Here is a 25,238-nt window from a genome sequence, read left to right as displayed (position 1 = left end):
AGCAGGTTGGGTTCAGCATGTTTTTTTGTCTCAACTCATTTATCTAATTCAGTCATCTTGATTATAGTCTCATGGACCATCATTTTCAGAGTGAATTTTGTAACAAACAGCCTACGCACAACAACATACTGATTACTGAACAGTTAATTCTAATTAACTTGGCTATGGGAAGAGAATTTTGATAAAGTTCTAGAATACAAATACTATTTGGTTATCCTGCACCAACAACTACAAAATAAAAAACTGCAGCATGCTTGCAAATGAAATATCAGAGTGAAACAGATTTAAATTTAAAGGAGCAAATGAAAAAATTAAAATCACAAATAATTTATTCTTCTGTTAAGAGTTGATGGAGGAGAGTTTTAAATAGCAATGAAGTACACAGTGGTGGGAAATTGGCACAGAACCTAGAAGCATTTAGTTCAATTCAATTAGTTCAATTCAAAACTTGATTTTAATTTGCAACCAATATAAAAAAGAAATTTGTTCTGAATTTAAAATTATGGAGGAATGCATCTTTTTATGTCTTATGCATTCAGGTACAGCTTATCATGTAAAAATATAGCAACACATAATAAACATATCTAACTCCTGGGCCAATTTTAGTTATATTTTTAAAAATATTTACCAAGACAGCCTAAATGCATGTATTTCTGTGCAACACACTCTATGGTGATGCACCTGAGAAAACAATTGCAGGTTGATCTCAAACAGTTTTGTGTTCTCTATGGCTCTGCTGTTAATCCAAGTGATGGCTAACTCACACGCAACACTAAAAATTAATGCAGTTCACAAGGGAGTTTGGCATTTTAAAAAACCTCACTAGAACTTGGTCTTGGTCTCATATTAACCAGTATGAAAATGGACATAAAACAACAAATGCCTTCTTTCTTAATTCTCATATGATAAAGTTTAGACAAGAGTTTTACAAAAGCGCCTATACTATTTTTGTTACATAGAAATGATCCTACTAAAAGTTAAATACACTTATGAAATAAAATACATGTCGACCTATCTATAATTTGTTTTTAAATACTTTGTATATTCAAGCCAGGTTAAATGAACACTTTTTAAAATTCCTTGTTACTGCAATCAGAAAAAGATCACAGCTTGATTTATGTGAAACCATTACAAGACACTTACAAATCCAATCTGAACATTTTCCTGTTACCAAAATAATATTACAGAAAATTGCCACTGCTAGAAACCATTTTTACAAAAGAGCTTTGCACAAAATATTTAAAAATTAATTCTTTATACTAGACTGTGTTATTGTCCATGATCATCCTGTCATTAAATAGATGGGGTATTAATTCTGCATACCAGTCTGTCAAGAATGTATGTTGAGCATCTCTCTCTCATACAACAATGAGACTAACACAATAAAGAATGCATCATGTGCCAATCTATATGGGTTTCTGACCTTGCCCAGTGCGTAGTGTACTGCCTTGCATATTCCATATGAAAAACATAATATATAAAATATTGCTGCTGTAAAAATTTTCCCCGTCCCCTTACAAAAGAATCTGTGGAAAAATATCAAATTCCCTTAACCTTCATAAACATACAATGCTGTTCACACATTTCAGCTTGTAACAGTTTGTTTGATGTACAGTTCTAAGCTCCTTGCAAAATTGAGTATTCTCTGTCCAATATTGCCATCTAGAGTACAGATGCAAAATTATTTTAGAAAGACTATCACTTTTGTTTATAAACTAGTCCAGACAGGCAATATACTGAAAAGCAGCCATTTATCAACAATGCAGGGTTGTTTTTTCTTCTGTTTCTCTTGTTTCCCAAACTAGATAGACTAGAATATTCTCTTCAAAAGGAGATGTCCACAATACTGAAGAGGCAATACAGCTGCTAAAATTTACTGGTTATTTCCTGATTTTTGTTTTTCTTTCATTGTTGGTAGTTTCCATACTGCCCCTAAGAAGAGAGAGGGAGAGAATGAATGTAAATATACTGCTGGTTTCCTTATTTTCCTAGAACAAGACAACACACCTGGAATATGTCCCAAAGTCATAAGACTTGCACATACCCCTGAACTTTCACTTCTTCTAAAGCTAAAGTAATGGCAAATGGGATTTGTTTCAAAATTTCAATTGTAAACTTGACACTATTGATTTTCTTAGAAACTGGAACTGGCAATAAAGACCTTCAGACTTTAACTTATTGTTCTGACATTCCAACAAAACCAGCAGATTGAATTTGTTCACCATATTTAAACCCTGCACCTTCAAAACTACAGTGTTCCCACAGTGGCTTACAATTAAAATAAAAATACAATATATAAAAATATAAATAATTAATCTCGCTGTAAAAAAGTGGTACAGTGACAATAAAGTATTTCTATTAGTAGACCCTGTGGGATGCATTCAACTAAGTTTCACTCAGAGCAGACCTAGTGAAATTAATGGGCATAACTTAGTGTCCATTAATTTCAATGGGTTTGTTCTGAGTAATTTAAGTTGAAATTAATGAACATGACTAACTTGATTAATTGATTAATTTCAATGCGTATACACTGAGTAAAATGCAAGGTGGATACAACCTGTATCTAAGAACAGCACCAAAGCCCAGTAGCTAAATTAAATTTATTGTTTTAGTGAAATTGTATTCTTAAATTTACTCAGGCCACTTTGAGTGAAAGAACTTTGTTCTTTCAAAGAGGGCTAAAGAGGACAAACTATAAGCCTGCAAAGACTGAAAACTGAAATGTGTAATAATAATTTGTACCTGAAATGACAAATTGAAAGCTAAAATATTAAAATGAGAATACAAAAACGGCACCTGGTCATATCCATAAGGCCTCTGTTGTGGTGGTTGTGGGGGCCCAGGCTGCGTAGGCCGATATCCTCCGTACTGCTGCCCTTGTCCTTGGGGATAACCGGAATACTGAGGTCCTGGAGCATTTTGAGAAGGACCTGAAATATTTTATAGAGCAAAATTAAACAAGGATCAACTCAAACATTAAAACTACAAAGTCAGAAACAAATCATAATCATCAAACCATTTCTTTCAAAAAGTCAGAACAGGCTGTTGATCACACCAATGGGCCCTCTAATCCAGCGTCCCATTCTCACATTTCCAACTAGATGCCATGGGGAAACCAGTAGGCAGGACTGGGTGCAACAGCACTTTCCCTGCATAGGATTCCAAAAAATGGGCATTCGGAGGCTTACTGCCTCCATCAGTGGAGGTAAAAAAAAGTCATTGTGGTTAGTAGCCATTGCTAGCCTTGACCTCCATAAACTTGTATAATCATCTTTACAAGCTATTCAAGTTAGTGGTCATCACTACCTTTTAAGTGAGATAATTCTGTAGTTTAACTAAAAACAACGTGAAATACTTTTGTCTGTCCTGAATCTTCCAACAATCAGCTTCATTGGATACTCTTGAATTCTACTATTATGTGAAAGGAAGACAAACTTTTCTCTATCCACTTTATACACACCGCACATAATTTTACACCTCTATCATGTCCCTTCTTATTCACCTTTTCTCCAAACAAAGAAAGCCTAAAAGATGCAACCTTTCCTCATGAATCATATAAAGTTCGTGACTCTTCCTTGCATAATATTATAACTCCAGGTTTGCTATCCAGATTTGAAAGATACAAGTGATTTTATATGGTTATCTTTCTTCTTTTACAAACATGACAATTTTGTTAAGCTGAGCTCATAGCAGTGACTTAACAAGGCCAAATTATAATTACCATGTCCCTCTGTTTAAACTCTGGAAAAAAGTACAAAGAATACAACCCTTTACCCCCCCCCCCTTAATAAATACACCCTGTTGTTTTTGCTTTCTGGCAGGCAGTAAGAGTGTGGGTATGAGCCTACCAGATAGATGCCCACCAAAGACAAGTGAAGAAACTCTTTTCAAAGCTTTACTTGTCACTTTCCAATCTATCCGCCTTTTCAATAGCTTTTGGTGGCGGAATCTCTTTGTTCTACAATTGGGGAAAAACATTAGAACAAAGCTGTTGGGATCTAGTGTCCAAATTCTTTGATGCCTCCTATAAAGACTCTGCAGGATCCAATTAAACTAAAAGAGCTATGAATATCTAAAAATCAGTAGGGGAACTCTAGTATATAGCCAAGTCTATTTACGCAGTTATTAACTTGATCCAACACTAGGAAGCATATTTGTTACATATTATATAGTGAGTATGTATCTATAAGCTGATACATTTGTCATTTTGCACTGGTGAAAGACACCGATACCTTCCAATATCCTCTTTGCTCTACCCGGAAAAAAAAATACATACTGCTTAAAGAAGTCTGTTCAACAAAAGCTGCAAACGTGTGGTTTACATCTGCAGTACTTGGCCTCCATACTGGGTCAGAGCACTGATTCATCTAGTCTCTCTCAAATACAGTAATATTAACATTTCAAATAAAACTATGTTATTGGCTTGTTTAAAAGAGAATGCTGTTTAGGATGGAATCCAGCAGCTAGGAATTAAGTTAAAATTCAAGTCTCACAATGAACGTAAGTACACTACTGAACACTGCTTGCCAATGCAACAACAAGGGCTGTAGAGGGAAGGCTTTCCAGAGATGACAGCATTTGCCCACTTTGTCCTATTTGCCTTATAGAGAATATCACTTCAATGGTGTACCTTAAGACACCTAAATGGAGCTCAGCATGGTGTCTGACAACTTTCCTCTGAACAGCAAACTCTCATATCACAAACTACGCTTGGAAGTCCCATATGTTTCAAAACTAGACATGGTACCAGCAATGTGGAAGGAAAGACTGGTGTTCAAGGAACACCTGCTAAAAGCCTTCTTGGGCACAAAGTACTACTACTGCAGTAGTCTGGATACTGACCAATGTTTATTATATAGCAGTCACACTACAAAGGCTATCTAAAGTTGAGTTTAAGAAGGTACTGGTCTTCCGCAGCAGCATCTGCTCCAGCTGGTATTCAGGAATGATGGGAATCTGTTTTTCCAAATGTTTCTGGACTATAACTCCCATCATCCTTGACCTACAACTTTATACTGTAAACCACCCTGTGATCTTTGGATGTAGGATGGTATAAAAATTTACTAACAACAACACCCTTCTTTTAGATCCGGTATAATTGAGGCAGCCTCATGTTTGTTTAATAGGCAACACTGACTGTTACCAGTCGGGTCCATTCAATGCCGTAAGAACAAAAGGATGCTTACACACATTAAATTCTCCACTCTCTCCTTTCTACTGCAGCCTCCTGAAAAGCATTTCCTGAGTCCTGGTAAATGGAGCAAGAGGGCTGCAGTGGGAGGCTGGATATCGGAAAGAGCAGGAGACAACAGCAGGGTGGGTATTGGTGCCACTTACCTAGATGCTGCAGGGGCAGGGCTGTGCAGGCACACTGGCAGTGTCAGTCCAATGGTCCCACCCTGCCCTAGCATTGTTCAGGTAAGAAGGAAGTGACAACTGTGTTAGGAGGGCAGCTCCACCACATCAAACCAGCCACTCTTGGGAGAGTGCAAGTTACCTCTGCCCAATTCTATGCCAGCGCCCCCAATGGCATCTGATGCCTTTGTCTTGGGAAGAAGAAGAGGAGGAGTTTGGATTTGATATCCCGCCTTTCACTCCCTTTAAGGAGTCTCAAAGCAGCTAACATTCTCCTTTCCCTTCCTCCCCCACAACAAACACTTTGTGAGGTGAGTGGGGCTGAGAGACTTCAAAGAAGTGTGACTAGCCCAAGGTCACCCAGCAGCTGCATGTGGAGGAGCGGAGACGCGAACCCGGTTCCCCAGATTACGAGACTACTGCTCTTAACCACTACACCACACTGGGTCTTGAAAAGTTTTTCAAGGGTGAAAGGGGCTACAGTGGGAAGGTTTTTTTTTCAGAATTCCCTTTATATAAGCATCCTTGTACGAATATTGCATTGGATACAACCCAATGAATTCCTTAACCAGGCAGAAATTTGTTCACAGAAGCTTCACTTCAGTGACCTTCAGTTTGCGTGCACAGATTGCAGTCTGCATCTTAGGCAGTTATTCAATGAGGATGAAAATATCTATATTATGTTTACTTCATATTGCAAAATGGTTCAGAGCAAGGTTAGGCATTGATCTTTCTATTTATGTACGAAACAGGTTAAAGCTGTAGAAAATATTAAGAGATGCTGAAATTAGAAAAAATAGCACATCAGCAACACTGAATTTGAGAGTTGCTCAATTTGAATAAAAGCAAAAGACACAAATGCACTCTATCACAGTCTGTTTCAATTTCAGAACTTATTGGAGACCAAAAATGTTGTTTTAAATTAACACCGTGAAGGCTGTGATCTTGAGTTTATTTCACTTGGAAGTTATATAGAAATAAACAAGACTAACTTTCAAATAATGGCAATTCAAATGTGTGTATTAGGCATATTCTACCTACGTCCTTCCCAATTACTGTGTAGGAAGGGAACTGAGCCAAAGGATGTAAAAAATGATTTTGAAACTGCTGCTTTCAAATGTTACTTTTAACAGAGAAGTGTTATCTGAAGACAATTTTTTTCAAGGCATATGGTTTACTGGTTAGTTTAATAACAGAAGTGAAAACTCCCCATCCTCTCCTCATAGCCACATGGGGAGTGTGTGCATAATCCTGCTTTATAAACTGCCTGTGGATTTGAACCTTCTGTGACTGTTGGTGCATAAATGCTCTATTGCTGCTGGTAAATTGACATTTTGGTTCCACAGACAGCTACAAAAGGATAAAGGAGTAAACTAAAAGCAGAAAGCCCAGTAATGGGGAAACTGTAGCCTTCCAAAAATGGCTGGATTTCACCTCCTATCCTCTCTGACCATTGGCTATGATGGCCAAGGCTCATGGGAGTTGAAGTTCAACTATATAGTGTCATAGGTTATATACCCCTGACTATATATTTACTCACCATAACCTTGCTGCTGCCCAGGGTAACCTTGCTGACCTGGATACTGCTGCTGTTGATAGCCTTGCTGCTGAGGTGGTGCTTGGTAGGCTTCTTGCTGCTGAGCATATTGCGCGTTTCCTGAAACATGAGGTTAAGCAAGGACAGTTAAAGGCACTTTTTCTAGTTCTTTCCCCACTTGTTTTAATATGCACAGTGAACACCACAAAAACAAAATGAAAATCCAGTCTTGATCTCAAAAACTGAACAAAACCAAGAAAACAAACAAACCAAAACAGAAGGAATTAGGCCAAACAAACTGCAGTTAAAGCCAGATTTTGCAAGGCTAAACTGCAGCATTTTTCAGCATCTCTGCCAAATGAGCATTAAGTTTACTGGAACGTGATGTCATGACTTGATAATGCCATGACTATGCTAAATAAATAAAAAAAGGACAAAATTAAAGACAGCTACAGAGCACAAACTAGCTACACAAATCAGCAAGCTGTTTCCTAATGGCACTATATTTGTATGTACACATACACACAAAATATACAACTGGACCAATGGATTTATGTTTAAATAAAAAGGTACGATTTGAATAGATGCTAACGGTGTTTTAGTCATTTTACTGCTGTTAGAAATGACAAATTAAGGTTTAGATGTTGCAAGAAACTATTTTGAATGCTTCAAGTTCCCTGCAGTTCTCAACAGCCAGCGACTAGTAGTCTACAAGAGCTTTGCATGGGCAGGAAATAGGTTATGTTGTGCAAGATTTCGTTCCTTTGTGGAAGGGAAGAGGAAAAGGAATGTATGTGTGCATGTGTGTGTGAAGGTATATAGATACCTCCTTCGTAGTAATGTTGGGAGGAATCCTCATAAGGCCTATCGTAGCCTTGTTCAGGATACGACGGTTGCTGATAACCGTAATCACTATGACCTACATCAATTCGACAAGAGACAGGAAGAAACGTTAATGGCCTCTGAATGAAAATCCTAAGAAGTTTTCATCTTACTGAAAAATCAGTGTCAGCTGGAAATACATTAAAAAGAACCTTCAAATTGATTTAGAAGGATTTACCAATAGGATTTCCTTTTATACGGAATTAACACGTGATATGAAAAAGTCAGCTAATGAAGTAGTTTTAGCAACATCACAGTGAGGGATAGTCTTAAGCTTCTGATCATCTTTGTTGTGGGGGGTGGGGAGTACTTTTGTCTTTTTTTATAAAAATAAAAGCATTTAGTCCTTTCACATGTAAATAACCTGAATTTAATTAGAATGAACAAAGAAACCAATTATCATACACCTGTTCTACTGATTTCCAATTCAAAAGCATATGCTGCTAAAAGCAGCATACACTACAATGAACTTCCAAAAAACTTCATTGCTCTTTTTTGGTATGGCATATCTAAAAAATAATACTTATCTTCCCCTGCCCCAATGTAATTATTATCCACAGCAATCCTTTTGGGGGCGGGGGGGACACAAGAGAAAGGACAGCTTTCCTTCCAAATTCTCCTTTATCGTATAAGCGCAATGAGTAAATGCTATGGACACCTGCCATTAGGATCCAGTTGGTAAAAGAAACATCCTACCTGATGCTTGCTTTAAGTTCTCACATATTTCTCCTGCTTGTAATTAGAAATCTACTTCATTAAGTAATATTGACCATGGTCAGTAATAATATGCTTCTTTTAGTTAAAAAGTAGTACTACATTTTTCAAAATGCTTTCAACTTTTGTGGCTACTATCTGTATATAAAATCATTCCTGATCATAGGCATCCCAAATTTTAATCAATTGCATATTCCATATCCTGCTACTTTTTGTCAGTTAAAAATGCCTTTTCATAATTAAAGACATGATTTGCAGATCATGTTATACAAGACAACTCTTGCATTTGCCAAACAGAAAAGAACAGAGCAGAACATAGTGGCTCTAATTTATCTAGCTGCAAATGGAATTTAGAAAATGTTCACAAAAGTTACCTATGCCACAGCTGAAAACATAATTTTATGTATTTTATACCATTTACCGTATAAGCCACTCTATAGTTCACGTTCTCTTGGCGGCTTACACTTTTGGTTTGGTCTTGTGCATAACATCTAGCAGCCAGATAAGACACAGTATGACTTCCAAGGGGAAAGTTGTAGCAGTGATTGATAGAATTTGAAAGAGTGCTTTTGTGTGACTCTGCCTTACCATACTTTTACATGTTATAAAACTGGCTCTAACTTGAACCATAATTAGGGGTGTGGGAATCTGATTTTCCTGACATGTGGATTAAGTAAACCATGAATATGATGGTGATGAATGATAAAAATGTGGTAAAATACCAGCAAATTCTATCCGAACACGTTAAAAAAAACACACCACACAATTAATTTGCAACCAATAGTTGCTCTGAAAAAGGTATTATATTGTGTGCCACAAATTAATGTACAAAGTGTCATGTTAGCTCTTACAGCAGCAATGAATCCATCAATATGTTTTTAATTTGTCTTTACTACCATACATTAAAATTGAATTTAAAAATTTCATTTCCTGAGGAACATCCTTGCATTTCCCTATAATATATGATAAGAATTTCTAATTTACGAGAAAATTTTACAATGCTAAGAGCCAGAATTTGTACTTCCCAAAATTACGTAATTTCCAAAATCAGAAAAATGTTAAAAGGAAAAATGGAGTTATCTAGAATTCTGCAATGCAAGCATAGAATGCAGCCACGAACTGGGTCAAAGTAATTGCAACCACAGCTTGCTCTTTAAAACACACAGAAAGAAAAGACTTTGAAAGCATATTGGTTGTTTTGTTAACAGCTCTTAAGTATTGAGCTTTAAAATTTCTTTTTATAAGCAAAATGATATTGAAAAGCAGACATAATACATGACTGCATCAAGTGTCCTACAAACAGTGAAGAATTTAATATATCTTGAGCCAAAAGAGGGAATTCTGATAAAATCTGTATCAGGGTACTAGAACTGAAGTTACAAAGTTTATACTTTGAGTGAGCTGTAAAATAAAGTTATCCGTAGGGTTTCAGATTACTGAACTTACAAGCTTTAGTAAATATAAGAAGTGTTCTAGTGATCAGCTGCTAAAAGTTGTTCATCAAATAGCTTTATATATAACTGGTAATGGGCAGGTATGTAAAATGGGAAAATTAATATTATGAGAAATTACCATCAGGGTAATATTGCTGGTTCATGCCTTCTGGAGGACCTTGTCCACCATGACTGTATTGGTCCCCATAATAGTCTTCCTGGCCTGAGTACTGCTGTGGTGGGCCTGAAAAACCACAACCAGTCAATATGTAAATAACTTATTTTCTCTGTTAGCACGCTCACTAATTTCTCAGTTTACTATGAGAAACAGTCCTCATCTAAGACTTCCCCCACCCGTGTCACTGTGTTTCAGAAAGCATACTTAATGCTTTGTGACTAAACAGGTATGTATTATATATATACAGCAACTTGACTGAATTATATACCCAAGATGATGCGAATATAAATTTCTAAAAACAGAAAGACAATATCTATATATGTGTGTATATATATACATACTTGTTGCTCTTTAAAAAAGAAAAGAAAAAGGAGATAGTTGTGGAAAACCATCTCATCTTGTCTAGTGTGCAACTTGTCAATTCCACTCTACATTAGTACAGATTGTACAGTATTCCATATACTGATCATAGATTTTAGCGAAGTTTTATGTTTTTATATAACTTTTGATTCAAAAATGAAAATTAGAACAGAAAAATATAGGTTTCAACATTTAATTCCAAAATAGTGACCTTTTGGCTTCAAGTACTATTTTGAGGAAAACATAATAGTACAGGATTGGAAATAGCCACTTGTTTGGGGATTTGCCTTTATGTTCTGAGGCAGAAAAGCTTTGCAAAAGCTAACTCTTTTAGGCCTGAAATGATAAACAGAGCAGGCAGGTGCACACGTAAAATTGTGTACTATAAACTTTTGTGGCCTTCTCTGAAAAGTTTAGATAAATACAGAATGTATGTCAAGAATATAGAGAACAGGATATAGGTAAGAAAATCAGCTGAAAGTTTTTCTTATGTGTTAATTAATCAAGTGGTAAAATTGGCAACTTGAATCTTACCTTGCTGTGGAGGTCTGTATGGAGGAATCTGCCTCTGTCCTATCATATGGTTTCCTTGGTTAACTTGACCCATCATTGCCATTGGTGGCTGCTGTCCCTGATAATGTTGCCCACCTCCCTGGGGCATGTTATACTGTTGAGAAGGCGGCTGCTGGTGCATCATTGGGCCTAGAGTGAGAAAAGCCATAGCAACATTTTATGCATTCATTCTAACTATAACCTACATTCAAGACAAACAAAAAGAAACATTAACTTTTCTAATTATCAGCTTTGACAAATAACAATTTTGGGACACCAGAAACACAAAATGTCTTGCAAAACTTTTCCTACAAGATAAACAAAAAGTAGTTTAAGGCTAATATGCAAAATATAGTAGTTAATAGACAAAAACATATAGGGATAGGCAGAACCTGCTTAATAATAATAATAATAATAATAATAATAATTATTTATTATTTATATCCCGCCCATCTGGCTGGGCCTCCCCAGCCACTCTGGGCGGCTTCCATAGAAACCAAAAATACAGTAAAATATCACACGTTAAAAACTTCCCTGAACAGGGCTGCCTTAAGATATCTTCTGAATGTCAGGTAGTTGTTTATCACTTTGACATCTGCTGCTCAAAAAGAAGGATGGCCAAACCTTATACTGTAAAGTGTTGAATATGCTAGAAAAGTTTCAATGGCTTCAGCTGACCTAGCATAGTACCGGATCTTGAAGACTATAATCTAAGATTTCCTGCAACACAACCTTGTGTTTGTTTTAACAATTTGCTAAAACCCTGCTTCAGGTCCTCTGTGTGAAAGACGTGGAAAACCTGTCAACATATAATTTTAGGTACCTTTTCTCTTTATTATAATCACAGTGGTGTGCCAACTCTACTTCTTCCTACCTACAGACTAAAACCTGCTATGATTTAAACAGTTGTTTAAATCATGTTTTCACTGTGTAGCAAACTGTGGAAAATCCAAACTGCCTGGATTCACAGCTGCTCAGTCTGGCTCACTTTGCTTTTCTGAATTCTTAACTGATTAAAAAAAACATTTTTTTCAGACATTTTCAACAAGTAAAGATCAGAAACCAACTCTACTTTTCAATAACATAACTCAGTTCCCAATAAACACCTTGAAATCATTTTATCTTATTTGATGAAAAGGAGGAATTTTATGCTGTGAACCACCCTGAGATCTTTGGATAAAGGGTGGTATACAAATTAATTAAATAGAAACAATAAAATAATAATAAAGAGTACAAATTTATTCATTTACCTTGATTTGGTTGCATGGTTATATTTGGTCTAGGACCATAGTTTGCCATAGGCTGTCCTTGGCTCATTGTCATCTGATTCTGTCCAGGCATGCTTTGAGAGGATGGCACTGAATGATTATAACCTCCCATGGACCCATGACTATTTGAAGGCATGTTCATGGAACTGTTTGTCATGTTGAGCTGGTTCGGTCCAGGCCCCTGCATAGGCATGTGATTAGGTCCTTTGAAGAAAAATAATTTCTATATTAATGTCTTGAAACACACAATCACAGAGCTATGATGCTCATTTAGAAATCATCTAGGCTGCTCAATAAGGTTTGTCACTTAAACACAACACACTTAGAAGACTGAAATTTCCTGCATATTTAGTCATACTGCCCTTCCAAAAGAAATAACATTTTGCATCAATGTTAGCATTTCCTACATTGACTATAGCTTTGTACATGCTGAATGTAGCACTCCATTGATGACCCAAAGTCACGTTTATACAGATCTGAAACATTTTAATTAATACCCAAAATGGTTAAAACAGTGGTATGGTTAAACAATGGAATTTGTTGACACAAGATGTAGCGATAGCCACCAACTTGGATGGCTTTAAAAGAGCATTAGACAAATTCATGGTTTATAGGACCATCAATGGCTGCATTCTCCTCCATCCTTCGAGGCAATATGCCTCCGTATACCAGCTGCAAGTGGAGGGAATGCTGTTGTTTTCACATCCTGCTTGCAAGCTTCACACAGTAATCTGGTTGGCCACTGAGAACAAGATGCTTAACCAGATGGGCCTTTGGTCTGATCCAGCATGGCTTTTCTTGTGTTGTTATGGTATTCAAACAGTAGGGTCTCTTTGATGAAAAAATAACCAATGGTGGGCATTCCTTCTTCAGTGACATTTTGTGTGCTATTGCCAATCTTTCCCCAGAAAAATACAGCCTAATAAAACTGATAAAAACATGGAACACTGTTTTGCTTTTATCCTGCAAGCACTGACATGTCACACAGTTTTATTCTGTAATAAAAACTTGACTTCAAGTTTAGAACTGAAAAAATCATGTTGAGGTGTTGTACACAACTTGCTTGATATACAGCCCTCCCCCCACCATTGTACCATAGAGAAGATTAGTAGAAATTAGATTTTCTGTCTAAGTGCTTTTCCATCAGCTTCACCTCTTACATATCACACTAACTTAGATGTGATAGCATGAGATAATCTTTCAGTGAGAATTTATTCCACCACAGTCCAGTACCTTTCTTCAGAAAGCCTTCTAAACACAGCTGTAACTGTATGGTTTCAGACAGACTAAATTTAGCCAGTTCTGTTCAGAGGAATGCTGTGTGTCAGCTACATCAAAGCCCAAGGGCAGCCTGATAAACACAGAATACAGGTCACATAGCTCTGTAGCTAACAAACTTAGAGAGCTTGTACTCAGGGGGCATTCAAAGCAGTTTTGTCATCAACAATCTTCTATCCCTTGAGCCCACATGTTGTTTCAGTTGCTGAGCAACCCTGGTGTTAATGTCTTCCTGGAGAAAAAACTTACCAGGCATCTGGCCGTTCATCTGGTTCTGCATGTGCGGTGCAGGAGGGCCCCCACCTACCATACCATCTGAACCCATATTGTGAGAACGTGGAGGTGGGGGAGGGCCGCTCTGACTCATTCCTCCTGGACCCATTGGCATATTCTGTGTGGGTGGCTGAAAGACAATTTAATGAAACAGAAGAAGTTAGTACAATAAATACCCGTCATATACATGTGGTACATTAACCAAGTTCTTCAGCATATGCCTTGCTTCTCCTGATATATTCAACTTCCCTCAATACCTGGTAAGACTTTGCAGCACAGCACTATCTTCCAGTTTGACTATTCCAGCACAGACTTTCTCCTCACAATTCAGGCTGTTTATAGGCTGTTTATTTAGAATGCTTTAGTTGAGATTTCTGCATGGCAGGGGGTTGAACTAGCTGACTTCAGGGTGCCTGTGGGGAGCATGATAATCTTGATTGTAAGGTTGTGAGTTTGAGTCCCAAGTTGGGCAAAACGATTCCTGCACTGCAGGGGGTGGGACTTGATGACTTTTGTCATCCCTTCCAACTCTACAATTCTATGATTAAGCGAGTCATCCCATAAATTCCCGCAGGGACACTGGGCTAGAGCAAAAAAAATCTGCTCAGGGAAGAGCATTCTATTGCACTCAAAGAAGAGGAAGCAGGCAATTTTTGCTGATTCCCTCCTCTACTTCCAACCACCTGAAAATCTGCTCCGGAGGGTTGAAGAGGTGTGTGAGGTGGTATGCAGAATTACAGAGAAAATCTTCAAAGATCAACTCCCCTATTACATCTACAAAAGGCTTAATGCAAAAGTTTAGAGGGAAAGCAAAATAAAGGTATATAAATGCATGGCAGTCTCCTCTAGGAAAGTCAAAGAAGGGAGCTTCAAAGGACAGACTACCCATCATACTTCCCATGAGAATCTCCCACGAGCAGGGAAGGCTCTTATCATACAGCTGTGTAAACAGACCTGTGAAGTAATCATGAGACACTATTCCCAGGGGAAACTTACCATCTGGTGTAAACCCTGTATATACTGGGGGCATGATGGTGCAATGGAAGAGATAAGTGGTGGTGGGAGTCACCATGCTAAAAAAAAAAAGATAAGCCTAGAGAGGAAGACTTTCTGCCTTGCCCTTTGCAGCAGAATGGCAGTAGTTGCAATTTTAATACTTTTTCGTTTCTGGTTTTGGCCCAGTAGCTTTAAGTGCCTCTGAACCCAGGGGTTGTTGGAGGACCACATACCCTCTGTAAACTATTCAAAACCTCCACACTCTTACCTTTTAAAAAAACCTACTGGGTAATGGGAAATGTGATGTGGATGGCCAATGCGACGGATGCAAAGACAGCTGGACTGCCCTATACACTTGAAACAATAGCAAACTGTTTTGGCCCCTATTAAATTTTGTTTGTTGGATCTTCTATTATACCTAATCCACCAAAGCTTGTCTTTTTTCACTACATCTACCTGAAGCATCTTGCACCCAAAGACATATGTTGTCAATGTGGCGCACCAGGGGTGGCAGTGAAACATGTAATATAGTCATGCCCTATAGTGGCAGAGTTCTGGAAAGAAGTTATTGTCTCCATCCTGGGAAAATCCTGAAAGGTCCCCTGCCTGAAACCCTGATGAACTGCTGCCAGTCAGAGGAGACAGTGCTGACCTAAATAGATCAATGCTCTGACTCAGTAAAAGGCAGATTCCTATGTTCCTAAGTTTCATTTCTAAAATGCATATTAGGCCTGAAGAAACTATATAACCATTCTTGTGGAACAGCGAAGTTCAGGACTGAGGTTTCAAACTTGCACATCTTTCACAAACAAGATTATTAAGTGCACTTTTTTACCTAAAGAGTTGAAGTTTCCTTGGTACCCACTATCAGATCATGAAAGTCAGGGTGTGGGTTACTGAATTACCAGCAGCAGACATAACAGGAAAGAAACTATGAGTTTCACTTTTAACTAAGACACTGGAACTAAATGTGTGTGGATAAATACAGGAACAAGAGAAACAAGATTCTGAAACTGTACTGCATCAATTCAGTACATGCCAATTCTTTTAAATAGAGAACTCTAGTATAGGATAAAGATTTTTTAAACATTTTTAAAATCATACTTGGTTTACATGTGTATAACCATGCAATAAATACAGTTATTCATGCTTAAGGAAAAACATGTTTGGATCCAATTTTCAAAAAGCTAAGGCATCTAAAAACACTAAATAAGCAGGCTATGACTTTCATGCATGTTAAAGATGTTATATTAAGGAAAACATCTGCATAAAAGTGTAAAGACAACTATTCTTTCATACAATAACAGAATGTTTAAGTTTGAAGAATATTAGTAAGGTTTTCCCAGAGGACATGGCTGAACAAATAATTTGTTTGCTTCAAAAAGTCGATAAAGAAAAACAGGTAAGTATAAAGGAATCTGTTTTCTTTAGGTGTTCAGCTATTTTTTAAAAGCCCTAGCCTGTACATTTCTTCCACTCTTTCATCCATTGTCAATTTATTGCCTAACTTCTAATTCTTTTGCAATAAGCGTATTTTCTAACTCTAGGTACAAGAAAGATTTTAGGTAGTTGCAAGCGAAGATGGGCAAATTCCCCATGCCAGGCTTGGAATTTGTCCTAAAAAACTGTTCTCCTCAAATGTAGAAAGAACTTGGATCGCCCAACAACCCCTTCCCTCCCCACTCATCTATCCATCTCTCCCCACCCACCGCACAAAAAGAATTGTGGCAACAGCAAAGGGAGCTAGAGACATCTAGTATTTTGCTATGGCTATACCAGATGCAAGAAGCACTGTATAGTGCAACTTTCTCAGCACTGGCAAAACTAGAATTCCTAGAACACCTTGCAGCTGGCATGCAGCCACAATAGCATCCTTTCTTCCCTGCCAGAGCAGCATATTTAAGAGGGTGGGAGGAAGGGACAGTCCAAGTTCCTCTCCCACTCAGTTTATAGGTGGAGAATAGAAGCCAACCTAATTAGTCTTCCAAGCTGTATTTGGATAAAGTTCAAATTTATTATGAATAACAAAAGTAGCCAACCTGGTACTCTTCAGAAGCTTTGGGCTACAATTCCCATCAACTGCCCAACCAGCATGGCCAATGCTCTAGTCTGATGCAAGTGGCACTCCAACAGCATCTAGAGGGCACAATTTCAGCCACCTCCCAATTACAACAGGTCTGGCACCAACAGTTGCCCAAGTCAGGCACTGGCTAAAAATGTGCCCCTCACCAGCCCAGCCTGCTACCTACGAACTCAATGGCTCCAGCTGGTGGTGTGTGGAGGCATCACTTTGTGTGGAAGTCGAGTTTGGTTCTCATCCATGGCAGCTGGCTAGCCACCGATCTCTACTTCCCTATCTGGGAGTTTCTTGAGAATGGAAAAAGGGCTCCTTCACAGAGCCAGGCATTTGGGCAAGGTGGTTAGGTGTTTGGTGGACCACAGCAGCTAGGTAGACTTTAACAATTCTAAAGCTTACTTTTTCTGTTTTAAAAGTCCTTCTAAGCCACTCTGGCAAACTGCAGTACCACCACAGGCATTCTTGCGCAGAAAGGCTGGATCTCGTTAATGGCTTTTGGTCTTCTCTAAGAACCAAGGTGCCAGAGAAGTTTCCTGCAGTGGTGCTGCTGCCACCATAGAAAATATTTTTTGAAAAAGAGGGGGCAGTGGGGATATGATGTTGATGGTGCTGCACTGCGCTGTAAAGAAAAGGGTGTGTTGGGGACATCAGCAACAAAAACTAGCATGGAGGTAATAGAAAACAGTGATGTGTTTTTGGTTAACAACTCTTGGTAAGGCTGAATTTCCAAAGGTTTGTGATGAGGTACTATGAAACCATAGGGCACAACCCTAGTGTGTTTTCAACCAATCAAATATTAGGGTAAGTTGCATTAAATGGGTTGGCTCCAAATAACTGTGGGTGGAATGAAAATAGCTGCAAGTGGTTGGAGAAGAAGTTGTATTACAGCTCATGCAATGCTATGCTAAGTAGATTCTATAGCAATTATCATGCTTCCACTTGTGCAAGTAGTTATGCAACCTCTTACGCAAGCAAAAAAAGGACACCTTTGAATTTAGCTTTACTTTCCCCATGGAAAATCCTAACATGAGATCCTAAACTGCATCAGAAAAGGGAAACCAAAATAATCAAGCTGATGGAGCAACTCGTCTGAGGAAAGATTATAACCTTTGCAACTATTTAGTTTAGAGAACATAGAGCTGTATAAAATTTAGTATAGTATAGAGAAAGTGGATAGAGAAAAGTTTTTCTCTCTCTTTCTTGTAACACTAGAACTCAGGGAAGATACAAGACAAAAGAAAGTACTTCTTCACAACATTAAGCTATGGAATTCACTCCCACAAGAGTCAGTGATGGCCACCAAACTAGGATAGCTTCAAAAGAGGATTAGACCTTTGGCCTGATCCAGCAGACTCTTCTTATGTCCTTATGCCCTTCAGCAACTGGAAGAATTAGTTGCACAGAGTTAGCATTTTAAAAATAAAATGTATCACTGTACCATATCCATAAATAGACTTGGTAATCTGTGCTAAAATAGTCAAGGTACAATCTAATTATTTATTTTATTTATTAGATTTATATATTGTTCTTTATCATAGGATCTCAGGGCAGATCACAGAATAAAATACAGGATAAAAATAAGTAAATCGAAACAGCAAAACAAGAATCCCCCTTCCCACATACACATTTAAAAGGCTGTGGAATAATAATCAGCCAAAGGAACGTTTTTGCCTGTCGCCTGAAAACATATAGTGAAGGTGCTAATCAAATCTCCCTGGGGACAGCATTCTACAAATGGGGAGCCACTACAGAGAAGGCCCATTCTCATGTTGCCACCCTTCAGATCTCACATGGATGAAGCACACAAAAAAGGGCCCCCAATGAGCTTAGAATCTGGGACATTTATATGGGGAGAGGCGGTCCTTCAGGTACTGCGGTCCTGAGCCATTTAAGACTTTATAAGTCAAAATCAGCACTTTGAATTGGGCTGCTTTTAATTATGACTGATCCTATATTAAGAATTACAGCCTTTTCAATGAAATCAAGCAAGTGTTGTGCACAAGGTTCTATTTTAGTAATATACTGCAAACAGAGATATATGGGGTAGAGATGTTTGTTACAAGGTAGAAGATGCCATGCAGAAAAATTAGTACAGATATTTGTGATTAAATTTTTCTTTAGGTACATTTTTACATTAGAAAGAGCACACAAAATTGTCTTTACAAGGTACTTACTGGTGGCAGTATAGATTGCATATTTTGATTGGAGTCTGCTATTGTGGCTAGGTAGACCAAGTTTGTATGCAACAATTGCTGATAACTATAAAAAAGCAGAGTATGTTTACAGTTTAAGGTTAAATATTCTCATGTCACTACTGTCAAAAAACTGCCATGTAGCTATTCTAATGGCAGCCTCTTATGAAGACTTTGTACTGGGCTACACTTAAAAACAACTCAGAAACAGGAATTGGTGTAGAATACTCAAATTTTGGTCTCCACACAATGGCTATTAATCAGTTTTAGGCACCACTTCTAGGTGCTGCTTCTGACATCTTAAAGCTCCTAAAAGCCTTATTCCCACATATCCAAAGTACATTCCTGTGTAGATGGTTCATAGTTGAATGAGGTCTTTTGGGTAATGCTGGTTGTAGTAACCACACCGTTGTCTTAACCTGCCTATTCAAAATTTTACACCATGATGGCCCACACATATGTATGTGCATGTCACAAAACAGATCTACCAGGCACATATAAAAAACTGGCAGTGATCTACCCATTATCATTGGAGGGGCAAGGAGTGTGTGGGGGGTGCATGTGTGGAAGGAGGTGGCTAACTGGACGTGGGAGGGGGGAGTTTAAATGGTGGGGAGGAAGGGGAGGCAAAAGTTCTCTCTCTGAGAAGCCAGTCGGCTTCTCCCCCACCCCAGCCAGCCCTTTCTCTCTCTCCTCCATCCCTGTCAAAAGGAACTGCACACTTGATACGGATCCCGATTCCTCCTTCCCCCTCCTCCCTCCGTCAAAGGGAGCCACCCAGCTGATGTGGATCCCGATCACACTTGCCCTCCCTCCTTCCCCCTCCCACCTTTCTCCACATTGTCAAAGGGACCCAGTGCCAGGGCTGCCACAGCAGCCAGGCCGGGGGCAGGCAAGCAGACAAGGAATGTCGCTGCCCCCCTGCCCCGGGTGTTGTAGCTGCCACTGCCATGGCCACCACCAGGCCGGGCAACATCCCTTGCGCTTCCCGTACAGCCCGGCATTTCCTGCTGTGGCGGGACCCAGTGCCTGGGGGCGACAACATTCCCACGATTGACCAGGATCACTCCCGCAATCTACTGGTTGATCACAATTGACCGGTTGGACATGTCTGAGATATACTAACAAGCTAACTGAACAGAAAAAAAAAATCACTTGTACCAACCAATACTATACAATAATGCTATATAAGCAGAAGTTAGAGATTATGCACTTGCTTGCATAATGTGTTTTGTGCACCTGAAAAACCTGTTCTGTATGCACAGCACATTACTTTAGAGCATGGTTAAAGTGAACATGGCAAGAGTGAACATGAATTACATTCAGGTAATTAACTTACTGAGAGCACTCTGAAGTTTTGCCTTTGTTCTGGTAGTCCATTATACACTGAATGAGATGGTTGTTTTCATCCAACATCTGTAATAATAAAAGAGATTCTCAGTAAGGTCAATCTATTCAAGCACCCACTGAACTCTATTATTCCGAATCTCTTTTCTTTTTGAAAGTTTAGCAAAGACCTTTTTCTTCCTTTCAGATTTGCTGCCTATCATAGCAACAGGATTACTGATCTCAACTGGAGCTAGATTTTGTCACAATCTGTCTTTTCAACCCAGATCATAAACTTTCTTGGTCCCTCTTGTGGAATCCAGAGTTCAGATTCATTACCACAGCTATTTATCTGTTATTTTTCCTCAATAAGGGGGAAGGTACAGCAACTATGTAACTGATTTTCCCAGTTTCCCTTTTAGCTATCAAGAACTTCAAGTTCTACCACAATCTTAAACATACTTAAACTTGAATAGTGGTATTTAGAATGACAGAATTAGAAAAGTCAGACAACCTAAAATCAAAGAAGCTTCATTTGAATAAGTGCGGGCAATTACCGTAGGTATTTTGAAGCAGTAAAACTGCTGGAACACTTTAGTTTCCTAGTCATACATAGATTATTCCTTTCCCTCCCCACCCCCACAATAATTATTTACTCATAATTTTTAGAAGGAAAAAAATAGGAATTTATGTGTTCAAGAAATGTCAATTGGAGTTATGACACTTCATTTTTCTTGTCTTATGCAGTCACTGTAAAAGACAAAAAAAATCTATAACTACTTCTATTACTTCAGTTAGTTAAAGGCATCAAATTCTTGATTCTACACTTATGAAGTTAGCTACCAGAGATAATATAGAACTTAAAACTGTGTAGTTTACTTAAACAGAATCAATACTCAAGCACCAGTTTGAGCAAATGAAAGTACTTCACATATATTATCTTATTGTAATTGTGAGACCACCACTGATAGATCAGTCTTATTAGTTCCATATTACAGATGGGGAGGAGGTGACTTAAGATGAAACTGTATGGTTTAAAAAATCCACCATGCCCAAAAAGAAATGTAACTTCTAGTTCAGCCATTTAGAAACAGTTCTGGGACTTCAATGAATTGGTGTTAAAACTGTAGCCTCAATGTCTTCAAAAAAATGAAGACCATCAAATTTATAGTTAACTACCACTGCCATGAGGGACGCAGGTGGCGCTGTGGGTTAAAGCCTCAGCGCCTAGGACTTGCCGATCGAAAGGTCGGCGGTTCGAATCCCTGCGGCGGGGTGCGCTCCCGCTGCTCGGTCCCAGCGCCTGCCAACCTAGCAGTTCGAAAGCACCTCCGGGTGCAAGTAGATAAATAGGGACCGCTTACCAGCGGGAAGGTAAACGGCGTTTCCGTGTGCGGCTCTGGCTCGCCAGAGCAGCGATGTCACGCTGGCCACGTGACCCGGAAGTGTCTCCGGACAGCGCTGGCCCCTGGCCTCTTGAGTGAGATGGGCGCACAACCCCAGAGTCTGTCAAGACTGGCCCGTACGGGCAGGGGTACCTTTACCTTTACCTACCACTGCCATGAATTAAGCAACACCAGAAACCATAATATCTATATGCTTTCCACAGTGATCTTTCCAGTTCTGCAAGTGTTTCCACCATCAGGTTTCTCAAGTTTTCAACAGTACTTTTGCATCACAAATATATCTTTAGCATCTTAACAGTCCCATACCCTATTACTAACCTCTCCATTACCAGCCCACCCTCCTTTTCCATCGTTTTCCCTGAAGCATAACGATTTAACTTACAGCAACTCTTTAAAATCTTCACTCTTCTAAACTACTTAACTTACTGTAAAAGTACTTCAGCTGAAACATACACCTCCAGATGCAAGTTCTTTTAATATCAACTGCTCCCCAATTTTCATACTGAAACAGTAGGTAAGAGCTATGATTTCTCTTATACTCTGCCTCCACCACTGCGTTAATCCTGAATGCCTGCTCTTATATTACTCAGTAAATAATGATTTGTGCCCCCCCCCCACCTCAGTAGATCATAAGTTAGCAACATGCTGGATGCTGTGGGCCTTCGGGGTGGGGAGGAGAGGTAGGAGAATCACTTACAATTAGTGGGACATCTCTGACATTTTCACATGCATGTAACAAGATTTTCTGCAATTTCTTGAGCAATTCCAGCTAATGCACTCCTCCTTCCCCTCCCCTATAATCCATTTAGCTCTACGCTTCCCTTCCACTCCATGATTATGTTGTGTGGGGCCACTGCTTGAGCTTTCCCGATTTCCAACATTTATTTTCATTTATTTCATTTCTATCCCATGTTCAGGGCCTTCAAGTGGCATGCCATGGCTCTCCCCTTCCTCATTTAACCCCCACCCACCCTCAAATAACCCTATTGAGTTCGGCTGAGCTGAGAAGCAGTGACTGGCCCAAGGCCACCCAGAGGCCATCAAGGCGGAGTGGGCATTTGAACCCTGGTCTCCCAGGTCCTAATCCCAAACTTTTAAACCTACTACTAAAACCGCACTGCCTATCTCGACGAATGCAAGTCACAATACTACTACTACTGACTTTTAGAAGACATCTGAAGGCAGTCCTGCTTAGGGAAACTTTTAATATTTGATGAATGATTGTACTTTAATATTTTGCTGGAAGTTGCCCAGAGTGGCTGGGGAAACCCAGCGCCAGATGGGCGGGGTATAAATTATTATTACTACCATTACTACTATTTAAAGTGGAAACTCGGTGTTGGATATTCAAGCCACCTTTACCCCACCCCTCCCGTCAACCCCTGCATAGGGGAAGTCACAATAGCGGCCTACCTCGCAGGGCTGCCACAACTGCAACCCCTCCATTAAGCGGGGAGGTGCTGGGACAGGGAAAGAGAAAGGAAGAGCGCCACATTAAAACGGCTAAGGACTACTTTTGGGGGCTCCCAACGTCCCGAGCTGCCCCAGGCGCGAGCCGGGGCGCCGACCTCCCTCACCTCCCCCGCCCCCCCCCGCCCTGTAATGAGCCCCAGCCCCGGCTTCGGCTGCCTGGCCCGGCCTAGGCCCCTCAGCCCACCTTCTGGATGGCAGCCGGCGTGATCTCGCCCTTCCCCCGCTGCCTGGGGGCTGCGAACGCCACCGACATCTTGGGCCCCCGCGCGAAGACGGGCCTCGGCGCGCACCGCGGCGGCTCCCCGTTCCTCCTCCTTCCTGCCCCCTCCCGCCTCTGAGGCCACAGCGGCGACAGCGGCGGCAAAGCCCTGGGAAGAACAGCAGCGAGCTGTGGAGGAGGAAGCGGTTACCCGTTGGGCCGAGCCATCGCCACTCTCAAAACAGGGGAGGGGACGGAGCAACGTCCTGGCCAACGGCGACATTCGGGCTCCACCGTGCCCCGGCGGCGCAGCGCTGCTTTCGACTCAGCTCCCCGTAGCTCCTTTTCCAAACGGAACGGTCCCCGTTGCGGTCCGGAAAATGCGCCCGTCAGGACTGTTAGCGAGCGCACCCCTTCGCTGCGACAATGGTACGTTCCTACCCGACCTCCTTCGAGCGATGACAAATGTTACAGCCCCAGAGGAGGGGGCGGTCGGGAGAGAAGTTCTCTGTTGATCTATTCCCGCCCCCTCCCCCCGAGTTCCTCGCATCATTGGTCCAGCCCACTCTTTTCTGAGCCTGGCGTTTCCCTTTCAAGTCGCGAGAAGCAAAGCGAGCTTCCAGCTCGTGCGGCAAAGCACGTCCAAGCGAAACCCTCAGTCCCGTTTCAAGTGGGATCTTTGCTGTCTCCTTCAGTGCACTGTTTGCTTCTTGGCTTTAAAGGGCGCGGGATTAATTTAAAACACACATGCCATATTTTTGTATTTTTTTTAAAGTATAGTTGTGAATTTTATTTTTGTAAACCGCCTTGAGGTTGTTATTGTTGTTTTACAATCATTTTACATTTTACAATGTTGTTTTTACATTTTAAGAAATTGAATTAATGTTTTTGAGGTTTTATAATTTTTTATATTTTGTTGGAAGCCACCCAGATGGGCAGGGTACAAATAATATTATTATTAATAATTATTCAAATACGTTGGTGCGAGTCAGGGCTGCCAAGCCTCCCCCCCCCAACTTTTTTTTTTTTTTTTTTTTTTGGCACAGCCTGCCAAGTCAGCAACTGAAGCTGAACTTCTTGTTGTGCGCCTAGGGTTGCCAGATATTTTCTGGCGGGGCTCCTGTGCCAGGTAGAAGATTAGGAGTTGAAGCCTTTTCTGCCTTGGAATCACAATTATAGAGGAAACTTCTGTATATTTCTACCAGCCAGGGTGCTGTTAAAAGAAATAGCTCCACCACAATAATACACACACACACACACACACACACACACACACACACAAATTACTTAAATTCCACCTGTTCTTTCAGCAGCTTACAAGGATTTCTTGTTTAGTCTTTATAAGATGTCCAAAGCAAATAGTGGATGATGCTTCACAAATGACAGAAGGACGGATATTCCAAAGTTTAAGGGCAACAACGGAAAAAGCCCAGGTCCATGTCCCATTATGTTCTGGTGCCACAAGTAAAAATTTCCCAGCTACAGGAACTGATTTATAAGTTGGTAAGCTGAAAACTGCTACTTGTGGTAAGGTGCCTCACCCAGCAAACAACTTGCTTCCAGCCCTTATTTTGGGAGGTTTTCCTCTGCTTCTACCTGATTACTTTCCATTGGTACTTCATTATATTCATTTTAGAATCAAAAAAGGAATGGGGAAGAGGAAATCTTGCATCTCCACATGCATCGGACAGCAAAAACAAATTTTATAGAACAGAAAAAAAATAAGTCATGAGTTTTGG

General features: G+C 39.9%; 2 protein-coding genes across 6 annotated transcripts in view; one reads left to right on the top strand and one right to left on the bottom strand.

The window, feature by feature from the left end:
• Positions 1-311: 311 nt before the first annotated feature.
• On the bottom strand, positions 312-23,972 carry SS18 (SS18 subunit of BAF chromatin remodeling complex). 5 transcript variants are annotated; one of them, XM_083748273.1, is made up of 11 exons: positions 21,972-23,941; positions 20,435-21,596; positions 19,078-19,162; positions 13,807-13,960; positions 12,262-12,483; positions 10,994-11,161; positions 10,061-10,165; positions 7,719-7,811; positions 6,896-7,012; positions 2,797-2,930; positions 312-1,932 (listed from the first exon to the last, which is right to left on the bottom strand). In XM_083748273.1, the coding sequence occupies exons 2-11, from the start codon at positions 20,509-20,511 to the stop codon at positions 1,906-1,908; spliced, it is 1,182 nt and encodes a 393-aa protein (XP_083604399.1). In that variant the 5' UTR covers positions 20,512-21,596; positions 21,972-23,941; the 3' UTR covers positions 312-1,905. The 5 variants fall into 5 exon arrangements, with proteins under 5 accessions (XP_083604399.1, XP_083604398.1, XP_083604400.1 ...); XM_083748272.1 differs by having other exon boundaries at positions 20,435-20,511; positions 23,485-23,795; XM_083748274.1 differs by lacking the exon at positions 7,719-7,811 and having other exon boundaries at positions 20,435-20,511; positions 23,485-23,821.
• The window catches only part of TAF4B (TATA-box binding protein associated factor 4b), a 63,578-nt gene continuing 62,146 nt past the window's right edge, over positions 23,807-25,238 (top strand). Inside the window, exon 1 of the mRNA XM_083748247.1 lies at positions 23,807-23,928. The gene's annotated coding sequence lies outside the window, so the exon portion shown is untranslated. The remainder of the gene's footprint in view (positions 23,929-25,238) is intronic.

Source organism: Podarcis gaigeae (genome assembly GCF_964106915.1).
Source record: "Podarcis gaigeae genome assembly, chromosome: 7".
NCBI lineage: Eukaryota > Metazoa > Chordata > Lepidosauria > Squamata > Lacertidae > Podarcis > Podarcis gaigeae.
Note: the sequence above shows the minus strand (reverse complement) of the source record. Positions and strands in the feature narration are given on the sequence as shown.

Excerpts from the sequence above, each read along its gene's own strand:
- SS18 (XM_083748272.1), bottom strand. The coding sequence starts at position 23,553 with ATGTCGGTGGCGTTCGCAGCCCCCAGGCAGCGGGGGAAGGGCGAGATC. Across the intron at positions 13,961-19,077 it reads TGCAATCTATACTGCCACCA|CCACCCACACAGAATATGCC; the intron begins GTAAGTACCTTG and ends ATTGTCTTTCAG. Across the intron at positions 11,162-12,261 it reads AACCATGCAACCAAATCAAG|GCCCAATGATGCACCAGCAG; the intron begins GTAAATGAATAA and ends TTCTCACTCTAG.